Raw genomic sequence first — 11737 nt, forward strand, 5'->3', positions numbered from 1 at the left:
TCTCATCCGAAGTCTAAATTGGACGTTCCATATATACATTTTGATCGTCTCGACGAGAGCTACACAATGGTGAAGTCAAATCTGAATATTGACAAAGTCACCCTGACCGGTCTGACCGGTCTATGCATACCGGTCAGACCGGTACGCCCAGTCATACCAATTTTGATCATCAACGGTAGGTTTGCAAGTGCAGCCCATGGACGATCCTGCTCGTGCTGGGCCTCCCAATTCTTTTGGGCTTAACTTAAATGGAGCCCTGTCATCATCTTCTAGGCCGCGGCCTGGCCTGACTGGACTGCGTTGAAGGCACGCTACCTGAACTTATAGTACGCGGCAAGGAGCAGCGTCGGATGCAAGCCAAGTCGCTGTATAAAGCCGCGGCGCATCAGGGCCCCACCTTTCAGTGAGAGAACAGACAGGCCGCGCCCCGTATCAATCTCCTCTCTCTGGATCCCCTTCGCCTCTGCGGCGTCCCTCTCTGAGCGCCTCTCCCTCTCCCACTCCCCCCAAACGAGAAGAGGGCACCCCCGCCGCCGCCGCCGCCGCCGGTGATCGAGAGGGGACTACCCTTTCCTTGCCTCGCGTTGCCTTCTAACGCCAGGAGAAGCATCGTCCTCATCAGCTCAGCAGCAGCAATGTTCGGCTCCACCAACCGTAAGCAGCAGCCTCCCCTCCTATTCTTGTCGGGGGATTCCAGGATTCCATCACATTGGATCCCTTCGCCTTACTTTTCCCGTTCGCTTATAAATCCTCTATTCTCCTAGCATATCTATTTCTGCTCTATTGTGCTTTCGAGTCCATATCTGTATTGATGGATGCCTGCCCACGCTAGGGTTTCGTTTGCTGTCCCGATTTGGATCAAATATATATAGTCTTGGGTAGTTGCAGTGCGTACTTGCAACGATCCATGGAATACCTAAGCCTAGGCCCTGCTAATATGAAGCACCGGATTTATGTCCACGGACTTTCCTTTTCCTTCTCAAGGAAGAGACCTTGCAAACAAGCAAATGCCTCAGTTCCGGCCCTTTTTGGTTATTATTAATCATATACAATACAACGCGATACATGATTATGGTTGTTCACTCCTTATTACGGTTTTGGTTTAGCTTTCTCTGATACTTTACATGTCAGCTTGGATAGTGTATTTTTTGCAATGTTGTTTCTCTTGATTAGTTATCGTCTCATCTCTCATTTGTGCTATCTTCATTGCAGCATTTGGGCAGTCATCAGCCAGCCCATTTGGCCAGAACTCATTCGGAACCCAGCAGGGATTTGGCCAGGCTACCCCTGCTGCTAACAACCCCTTTGCGCCAAAACCGTTTGGCAGCCCGACCACAACTTTTGGGGCACAGACTGGAAGCTCACTTTTCGGCACTACATCCACTGGTGCCTTTGGCCAGCAGCAGTCCACTCCCACATTTGGCACTACATCCACTGCTTCTTTTGGCCAGCAGCAATCCACTCCCGCATTTGGCACCCCGTCCTCCTCTCCGTTCGGGAGCTCTCCAGCTTTCAGTGCATCGCCCACTCCTGCCTTTGGTGCTACATCCTCTACCTTTGGCTCTGGTATGTAGTATGCATTCTCTGATTCTTTCCTTTCCTGCCGAGTCACTGTGCTGATTGTCCTAGATTTTTGAAGTTATAAAGCCCTTACACTGGAAACATCACCTGCCAGTATTGCTGTTTTTTTCCCATGTCTCGCAAGATTTCTTTAATTCCTTCGATTAGTTTCTGATGCCGCATTCTACAATTGTTCAACACAGCTACCCAAGCTACATTATCTCAATTTATGAAATCTGTTATTCTTTAGATCAACAGGGATGTGTATATATATGATGTCTATGTTTCACTGTGCTCTGCTCATGTTATAGGATCTTTATTTGGACAAAAGCCAAGTTTTGGAGGTTTTGGATCATCTCCTAGCCAGTCAAGTCCTTTTGGTGGCACGTTCCAGCAAACACAACCGACATTTGGCAGCAGCACTTTTGGTGCATCAACTACACCGGCATTCGGTACCACAACTACGCCGGCATTTGGTGCAACTACACCAGCCTTTGGCACCACAACTACACCGGCCTTCGGCGCCACGACTACCCCAGCATTTGGTTCAACATCACCATCTTTATTTGGTGCTTCTAGCACCCCGGCGTTTGGCTCATCTGCTCCTGGTTTTGGAACTTCAGCGGCCACAGCATTTGGTGTGAGTAGTAGTACTACAGGTTTTGGATCTTCCAGCACACCGTCATTTGGCACATCAACCAATGCATTCAGTTTTGGTCCTTCACCATCGTTTGGACAAACAGCAGTTGCCTCTGGTAGTTCCCCCTTTGGAACAACATCACCTTTTGGTGTGCAGACTCCAGCATTTGGTACGTTTTCCCATTTTATATCTCATAATTTCTTAGCTGTATGTTGTATTCAACTTCATATGATGTAGCAATCGAGTATGTTTACTGATTCTTTTGTTTTTCTTACTCCAGCAATCCAATTCTACTGCAGATCTTTCTTTTTCGCTGTTTTTACCCTGGCTATGGCATCATTTATCTGTCTCATCATTTGTTTGCTCACTGTCTTTCAGGCTCACAGACAGCAGCACCAACTTTTGGGCAGGCACAATTTGGTAATCAAGCTGGAGGGACTAGAATAAAACCTTATGCTCAAACACCAGATGTTGACGGTGCTACCAGTGGTACTCAGCCAGCAAAACTTGATTCCATATCAGCGATGCCTGAATACAAAGACAAGAGTCATGAAGAATTGAGGTGGGAAGATTACCAGCGCGGAGACAAGGGTGAGGGAAATAATTTGGGAATGCTTTTCTTGATTTGCAAACACTTTTTAAACTATATATATGTTTAATTCGTGTATTCTTGTAGCATGCTTATTTTTGCATGATTCTGGAGTAACCAATTAACTATTATGCCGTGGTCCATGACTCCATGCTACAGCTTAAGCCATAAATAGAGTATATGAATAAAATATGCTGCTATTTGATACTTCTTTCTTAATTGTTTATTATTATTGCTACATTTATTTGGCCCATGTAACTTGTTCCTATAAAATTTGTGTAAATATTATTGCTAGATTTGCAAGCCCTCACATTGACCACATGTTTAACCTCATATATTATCTTAGCGTGCTTGTTTTGTACAAACAGTAACCAAGTCACTATTATTCCCTGTGTTATGTGACAGCCTGGACTGTAGTTAGAATCAACTAAAGAAACACACTACTTGATGCTCCCTTTATTAATTGATATTATTATTACAATGTTGCTAGATCTATTTGATCCATATGACTTGTTGCTGTAAAATATGTTTTAAATTTTAATGTTTGGATTTACAGGTGGACCAAACCCTTCTGGAACTCCAACAGTGACGCCTACCTTTCCATCATCAACACCGAATACTTTTACAGCAAACAGTGCATTTAGCCAATCTACTCCAAACCCATTTTCATCAAACAATCCATTTGCTAAGAATGTTTCAACTAGTGCATCACTATTCAACACCTCATTTAACAATACATCAGTTGCAAGTTCGAGCCCATTCACAGCATCCACTAGTACCACAATGTTTGGACAAACAGGTGTTTCTGCATTTCCAGCAAGTAGTTCACCATCTTTGTTTCCAAATGCTGCTCCTTTTGCTTCGTCTTCATTATTTGGCACATCAACACCAAATAATTCAAGTCTATTCGGCACTGGCTTGTCGTTGGCTAACACTCAATCAGCTCCACTATTTCAATCTTCCCCTGCATTTACACAACAGCCATCAAGTACACCAGCTTTCTCCTCTGGAAACCTATTTAGCACACCTAATACTAGCAGTCTGTTTGGCAGTGGACCTTCACTTTTTACAACGGTGAGCATCTCATGCTTTTTTTTTCTTTTCCATATTATAGACTAGATAATCGTTTATCATATTTAACTTTTTATATCTTTTTGGTTGCAATGTTCTAACATTTTCATCTTTGCTTCTTATTAAGCCAACATTTCCACAATCTGCCCCTGCTCAAACTTCAAGCATGTTCTCCTTCCAACCTCCGCCTCAACCAGGTCAGTATTTTGTATCCAAATCATTCTTTTCTGTTTATAATTTATATCTTCAAAACTAATATGAGCATCTTAATTTTTTAAAAATGCACGCCTTCATTGATATTGCAGCTTCTACTGTTGGATTTCCTGGTTTTTCCAACATGACTAATCAGGCCCTCATTGGACAGCAGTATGATCTTTTGCTACTTCTCATCTTGATATTCTTTTTTCTTTTTTAGTAATTTCCTTTTGATGGTTTGAAACACTTCTTAGATCTAACATGGTGAAGGAATTATATTATGATCAGTCGAATTTGGAGATGGATGTTGTAGGCAAAGAAGAAAAGTTCTTGAATGATTCTTTGAGCTAGTAGCTTATATGTGATTACTTTGAATTGCCATATGGTTATGGTAACTATTCTCTAAGAACATGGTCTTGACTTAGATCATAGTTATCCTCAGAATTTGCAAATGAGTTTTGGCAACACATATGTATGTTTTTATCCTGACGTTGTACATTATTTGTTTTAACTTGACAATATCCTGTTGTATTTTAAACAGAACTCCTAGCCAATCCAATATGGTCATGCAACCTGCTCCTGTCTCGAATCCATTTGGGACACTTCCAGCAATGCCTCAGATGTCCATTGGGAATGGCGGATCTTCTCCTTTGGTTCAATATGGAATATCGAGTTTGCCGGTTAGTTTTTCCCTCTTACATTTTCTAATTGTTTTCATAGAGCAGGTGGGAGATAGCAAGATGGGTTGTCGTTCATTGGGAATGTTTGGTACAAAGGGTGCTATGAGTTATAGCTTGATTGCAACATTTTGATGGTTTACAGGTTGCTGAGAAGCCTCTTCCGAGTAGAACATTGTCCGTGGCAGTTCCTAGGCATTTATTACAGAGAAGGTTCAAATTGCTGCCAAGAAAATATAATCCAATATCAGATGGCAAAGTAATGTTCTTTTACATGATTGATTCATGAACTTGTGAATGCCATTAAGAACACATTGATGGTGGTGCTAAGTTTCTTTTATTACTCCTCTAGGTTCCATTCTTTGCTGATGATGCTGAATCTCCTGCAACACCAAAAGCGGATGCTTTTTTCATCCCTAGAGAGAACCCGAGGAATCTGATAATCCGTCCACTCGAGCAGTGGCCCTCGCGGAGTGGAATTAACAGGCAATCAGTTCCAAAGGATTCAGCTGGTTTGGACAAATATGAAGGTAAATCTTGTCGTTACAGTATTGGATTTTTTTTAAATTTGTAGTAGATTTGTCTCCAGCAAGGGTGACTTTCAGGTTCTGATTTGGTATATTTGTGCAGATGCATCCACTGAAAGTGTGCGTGATAAGGCTGTCAAGTCACCAAGTAGCAGTCCTCTGGTGGAAAATGGCAAGCAGCATGAGCCCAGTCATCATGGAAATGGGAATGACACTTCAGTTGAGGGGCTGTTGCCTAAGCTCCCTCAGGCAGATTACTTCATGGAGCCTAGTCTGGAGGAGCTTGCTGCCAAAGAACGTGGTGAGCCAGGCTACTGCGGTCAGGTGGAGGACTTTGTTGTGGGGCGCCATGGCTATGGCAGCATCAAGTTCCTTGGGGAGACGGATGTGCGGGGCCTGGATCTGGAGTCAATCGTGGAGTTCAATTACAGGGAGGTTATTGTGTACAAGGACGACAGCAAGAAGCCCCCGGTGGGTGAGGGGCTTAACAAGGCTGCGGAGGTTACTCTCCTGAACATCAAGTGCGTGAACAAGAAGACAGGGGATGAGTACCTAGATGGCCCGCGGGTGGACAGGTACAGGCAGATGCTTATGAAGAAGGCGGAGGAGCAGGGCGCGGAGTTCGTGTCCTTTGACGTGGCCAAGGGAGAGTGGAAGTTCAGGGTGGAGCACTTCAGCGCCTATGGGCTCTGGTGAGATGAATCCTAGGGAAGGAGGGATGGATGATGAAATTGTGTAGCTGCCTTACCTTGTAGTGCTTTTCTGGTTAGGTGTAGCAACAAACTTGCACGCTGTGGTGATGTCAATGTCGTGCATGGGTTTTGTATTATGTCGTTGCTGTCTGTAGAATGCTTGTCAACAAAGAGAATGCTTGTCAATTATCCTAATGAAAAAAGAGTTAATTGGATAAGTGCCTTTACAATTGTTCGAATTCAAAGATATGGCAGACACCATTACAGTTGTACAGCTCTTTGAAATACTCCTTTAATATGTTTCATAGAATTTCTGCGTGATTCCTCTCTCTCCCTCTCCCTCTCGCTCCCTCCCTCCCTCTGTGACATCCAACTCTCCCTTTGACCGAAGCGCTTGTTGCCACCCCACTGTGGCACCCGGCCACAATTGCGCTTCATGCCCTGCGCGCATCCTTGGCTCCTGGCCACCTCCTTTTTTCGCGTTCCCTGAGACGTTTCCCAACTCCCCTCTGGTGCCACCGCGCCAGACCTCCCTCTCCTCTAGGGCTGCGCCAACAGCAGAGGGAGGGCTGAGGACCCGGTGGCCCTCGTCACTGCCACTGCGCTGGGAACCGCCCTTAAGGCATTGAGACTGGTGACGAAGCCTGAGCTGCAAGAAAGGCGCCCATAATTCATTCAATTCGCGGTGGAGAGGTGGACGAAGGGGGCTCAGATTTGCTTGTAGAGGGGTAGGAGTGTGTGGTGCGGCTATCGATGGGTGGACTCAAGTGAGATTTTTTGATTGTCGCTGAATACGGGATGTTGTCTAGCACCGAGCGAATTTCAATGATTTGACCAACTATTATTTTTTAAAAAATAAATGAAGAAACAAAAATTAACAGGAAGTAACCCCAGGGGCATTTATGTGGCGCCGCCTACAAACAACTCTCTGGACCCCACAAGAACAGATCGATCAGTGCTCAAACACTAGTCCTAAAACATAAAAACATGCCGTATGTCATCATAGACGGATCGTTGGGAGGTGATCGATAGGTTTCAGCGATCTTCGATGTGAATAAGCACGTCCCAGAGTACCAAAGGCGAGGACCTTCATCCTAAATGTACACAATTCATCCGTTTGGAGCCCGAATTGAGTGCGAATTTTTTGGTTGTCGCAGAATACCGTAGGTTGTCCAGCACCGAGCGAATTTCAATGATTTGACCAACTATTATTTTTTTAAAAATAAATGAAGGGACAAAAGTCAATAGGAAGTAACCCCAGGTTTTTTTCACGGCTGCAGAATTAAAGGCCTCACCCTGCAGGACCTGAATTGGAAAGATTTCACCCCTGTATATTTCTCTAAAAATCATTTACCATAGGCTAGACAACATCGTTCGTATCTCTAAAATCTTGCATTTCTGATGAAGATGTCGGGGCACATCTTGGTTCCAAGATCAGGTTCATGTAGCAGGAATGGTGCATAGGGAGGTAGGGTGGACAGTTTAGATGATGTTGGAATCAATTACGCCACCCAACCAATCCGTTAAGGTACCTTGCGGGCCCCGACACCATGGACTGCCGATGCTGATTTTGTGACGATAGTATAAAACCTTGAAATCTTTGCCATTTGGACGGAATCGAGACAGATTTTTTTTTCACGGATGCAGAATCAAAGTCCTCAACCTGCAGGACCTGAATTGGAAAGATTCCACCCCGGTAATATTTTCTAAAAATCATTTACCATAGGCCACACAGCATCGTTCGAATCTCTAAAATCTTTCAATTCTGATGAAGATGTCGGGACCCATCCTGGTTCCAAGATCGGATTCATGTGGCAAGAATGGTGCATAGAGAGGTAAGGTGGATAGTGTAGATGACGTTGGAATCAATTACGGCACCTGTCGGTGTTCTGAAATCATGAGCTAGTAAACTTTTACGCGCATCACAGGATTGGATGGTAATGCAAGGATGAGACACAAGATTTATACTGGTTCGGGCTGAATGTCCCTACGTCCAGTTCAAGCTCTCGTGCTCTTGCACTCAAGTTTGTAACAGGGGTTACAAACGAGCGAGAGAGGGAATGGGGCTCCCAAGTCTCTGGGTTGCGAGTGATTATGCGTGTGTGTGTGTGTGGAATTGCGGATCCTCCACGTGGTACGCCCCCTGCCTTTTATAGTCCAAGGGAGGGAAGCTTAATCAGGAGAAGAAGAAAGGAGAGACATGGGGGTCGGGCGCCTCCTGACCCTGCCTATTATCTACCTACCATCTACGGAATACGGTGGGCCCTGCTGGCCTTACTTGATGGTGATAGTAGGATGTTTGCCCCCATCCCTAGTACTGTGTCAGTCGTGGTAGTATGGGAGCGTGGGATTCTTCCTGCAGCTTACGTCGTCAACTGTAGGGCATGGGCGGTCCATCACGTCCCGGCGTGGCGCTCGTCACCATATTTCCTGTTAATGACGTCTGGCGGAGTGGTTGGGCCACGTCTCCATCTGGAAGATGCGGGTTGACCCGTCTCCCACTCCGGTCCATACGGGGGCGTGGGGTGGCCACATCCCTGTCTCTGCGGGGCCACGTTCATTGACCTCCTTTTAACTGGGGGCTCTCCCCCTTTCTCGGATATTTGTTGTCGTGGGCAGAGTGGGCCCCTTTGGGGTGCGACAGAACCTTTCCCGCAGGAGTCGAGGGGTCGGGCGAGGCGGAACTCTTTCCACGGGAGTCGGGCGAGGCGGAACCCTCCTCCGGGGGTCGGTGGTCGGGTGAGGCGGAGCCCTCAAACGAGGTGTGGGTTGTCTCCAGCATGTTGGGCCGTCCTAGGCCGTTAGGCCTTGATTCGCGCCTTCTGATCCCGTGGCCCCGTTTAGGCCGTGACCTTGATGGTTAGGTCTCAACAGGTAGGTTAGGGGTACCTGTTACTTTTACCCTCATCAGTAACCCCCGACCCCCTCGAGGTTGCGAAGGAACCGCGCAGGGGGTCCCATTTTCGCAACGGGTGCTCTATCGGGGGATGCGTGCTGTTCGTCCTCCACGGCATTCCGATGGGTGCGCGCAAGCACACCCACTGGGTGTAGCCCCTGAGCCTCTTAGGGAATTAGAGATTCGCTCGGAGGGTTCAGCGAGTAGTCTTTATTTCTTGATGCGACATGATGCTGTTTTTTTGTGTTTGATGGGTGCACGCGAGCGCACCCAATGGGTGTTTCCCCCGAGCCTCTGAGTGAATCAAAGATTCGCTCAGAGGGTTCTGTGTGTCAGCCCCTGGTTGGGGGTTCTCGGGCGCGTATTCTTTTTTTTTCTTTGATGGGATACGTCGGGGCAGGCGGCGAGCCATAGCCATTATGACTCTGCTGACCCATCATCAGTCCGGGTGCTGTCTCGGGCAGCCCCCGGGTGCCCAGACCTGGCCCGTGCTATTGTGTTGCAGCGCTTTGTCTGGCTACTTTTCCTGTCTCGCCTGTGGTGTGCCGTGCCCCACGAGCGACCGGGCCCGGTTCCTGGCATGGCTCAGATTCCCTCCCCTTTTTTGCTACAAATAGGGCGCTTGGGTGCTCCATCTTGCTTTCGTTGCTCCTCTCTTGGCTACAAATGGCTTCCTTTCTTGCTCATGGTCGTCCTCCTAAGAGAATCGCTTGGTCCTTTAGATCTTGGTGCTAGAAGAATGCTTGCGGGCGGCGGGTGATCGCTAGAGAAGGCTTCCGTACCGTCCATCGACCGGGGCGAACTAGGAGGGTGGCATGGATTGTAGGCATACCCGTTGCCTCCATGTTCTCCAGCTTCAGGGTCCATCATCAGAGCCATGGTATTTTGACGAAGGTCACTGCCATGACTGCATTCCCGTAGTCCTCTTTGGCCACGAGGTTGCTCTCACGGTGGAGGAGGAGGCTACTCTGTCCGCCAGCGGGACCCCCCTGCAACGCCCCTGGTAAGGGAGATGCTAGAAGAAGGCTTGCGAGAAGGGTGTTTCTTCGGTCCTTCGTATTCTGGCTTCTACTCCCAACCAAGATGGGCAAAACTATCACCTTCGCGGTGGTAGCAGTTTTTTATATCTTGTAACGGCCACGGGCCGAATCCCTTCTATATCTTTTATTTGCATGGAACATGCTGACTCCAATAATCCATGAGATAGACCATAACAGAGTAGCTCCTGAGCTCTATGAGGCTGGGGACAGAGGGCCTATCAATTCTTACTATCTCGCTGCTAAACATGGGCCACGATGGGTTGACGACGGGTGAGTTGATGTCTGGTACATATGTTGATGTACGAGATTCACTACTAGTTTTTGTTCTATCGCAGTCAAAACTGTACAATATGCTTCGTGTAACCCGCTCGATCATAGTATAGGCTAGCTGTTTTTGAAGCTAAGATGTTCTCCTAAGTTTGGTCAATACATTTACGTTACGTTCTTTGTGAACTGGTCCAGAATAAAAGAGAACCAAGTCTGCATTATTTGTCTATCCGTACAGAGCTCTATTCAGTATATTTTGTAATTTTCCTATATATCCATATAGCTCAGTACATTTCACAATGCTATCTTACCTTTTACATGATTAAAAAGCATATCCTGTGAATTGCTAGGCTATTCCTATGTGCCACAGACAAATAATGCCTCCATGACTGCTGATTTAGTAATCTTCTTGTTTGCTCTTAGACGTCAATTCAGTGACTGTGCATTCATTTGTTGCTTTCAGTTTAATTATATAGTATATATGTTTATAGCACAATTAGGATGTCTGACAATGTTATTTACCTCTTATCATATTACAGGCACACCCTGGTGGCTTTGTCGAGGCCGTGCTGCTTCAGCGACAACAAACTAAGGTGCTAAAATAGGCTGTTTCACTGACGATGTCATGGTCAACTTCGGCAATGTGAATCCGCGGCGATGGTGTGGCTGAGCTTCGATGGCACGACTCAATAGTAAGGGTGGTGCTCCAGCCTCAATCCCACTTGGCAAGTCCAAACCTCGGTCACACAAAAGTATGTATACCTTTTCCACAATTTTGTTGCCATGAATCTAATTGTACTTTGCTAATAAGCTATTATAAGTATCCCTTATACCAAAAAAGTCACTCTCTGCCTACTTCAGATATACATCACTCTCTTTTGCTAAGTTCACTAATCAATAGCCTTATAAATAATGGCATGTTGGAAATATTACATATACAGACAATTTTGAGTCATTTCTGCATCGGCTGATTGATCCTACATCTCCTTTTGTATTCAACCATTGAGATGACATTAGAACGATGAGCGGAACAACTTTTACAATATATAATTTTTTGTTTTCAGGAAATAGAACCCTCTGTCTATACAAACAAAAACAAATATAAGTTATATATAAAACCATTTTCACCATCTTTTACTGAAAAAATATTATTATAAGCAATCTGTATTGGCCATGGTAAGTAGAAGAACTGCTTCTCCACACTGATAATAATATGCTACCTTCTGTGGAATGCTATGTAACATTATATGATAAAATATGGGCCACACTGATTGGATTACGTATCTGTTGGATTCTATGATAAAATATGGGCCTTGTTATTTTGGAAAGGGCATCGCGGCACAATTCTCTCTTGTGTGCTTTTCAATTCTTTGGAATTTGTATACTTATATTGTATTTTCCTCTTAATCACACTGCTCTGGTTTTTTAAGTTGCTTATAAGAATTTGTAGTTGTCAGTCATACTACTCTAGTTTCGAAGTTGCTTATTAAGAGTAGATAAGTGTTTGTTGATGTTTTGCTACCATATATGCATCACCTTAATACTAAGCATAGAACATCTTCTTGGATCCTTAGATAATATGA

The 11737-nt window shown here is 45.5% G+C and overlaps 1 protein-coding gene across 1 annotated transcript; it reads left to right on the forward strand.

The window, feature by feature from the left end:
* Positions 1–352: 352 nt before the first annotated feature.
* On the forward strand, positions 353–6181 carry LOC120696486 (nuclear pore complex protein NUP98A-like). The gene is made up of 11 exons (XM_039979411.1): positions 353–654; positions 1213–1566; positions 1872–2369; positions 2579–2791; positions 3346–3863; positions 3988–4057; positions 4166–4226; positions 4597–4735; positions 4878–4991; positions 5085–5262; positions 5363–6181. Exons 1-11 carry the CDS (start codon positions 636–638, stop codon positions 5953–5955), a joined length of 2757 nt encoding a protein of 918 aa, XP_039835345.1. The 5' UTR covers positions 353–635; the 3' UTR covers positions 5956–6181.
* Positions 6182–11737: the final 5556 nt, after the last annotated feature.

The sequence above is a fragment of the Panicum virgatum genome, chromosome 3K (assembly GCF_016808335.1).
Source record: "Panicum virgatum strain AP13 chromosome 3K, P.virgatum_v5, whole genome shotgun sequence".
NCBI classification, from domain to species: domain Eukaryota; kingdom Viridiplantae; phylum Streptophyta; class Magnoliopsida; order Poales; family Poaceae; genus Panicum; species Panicum virgatum.

What these genes read in the sequence shown, in the direction of transcription:
- LOC120696486 (XM_039979411.1), top strand. An exon ending in GACCTTCACTTTTTACAACG is followed by an intron (nt 3,864 to 3,987) that starts GTGAGCATCTCA and finishes CTTCTTATTAAG; the next exon opens with CCAACATTTCCACAATCTGC. An exon ending in ATGGAATATCGAGTTTGCCG is followed by an intron (nt 4,736 to 4,877) that starts GTTAGTTTTTCC and finishes GATGGTTTACAG; the next exon opens with GTTGCTGAGAAGCCTCTTCC.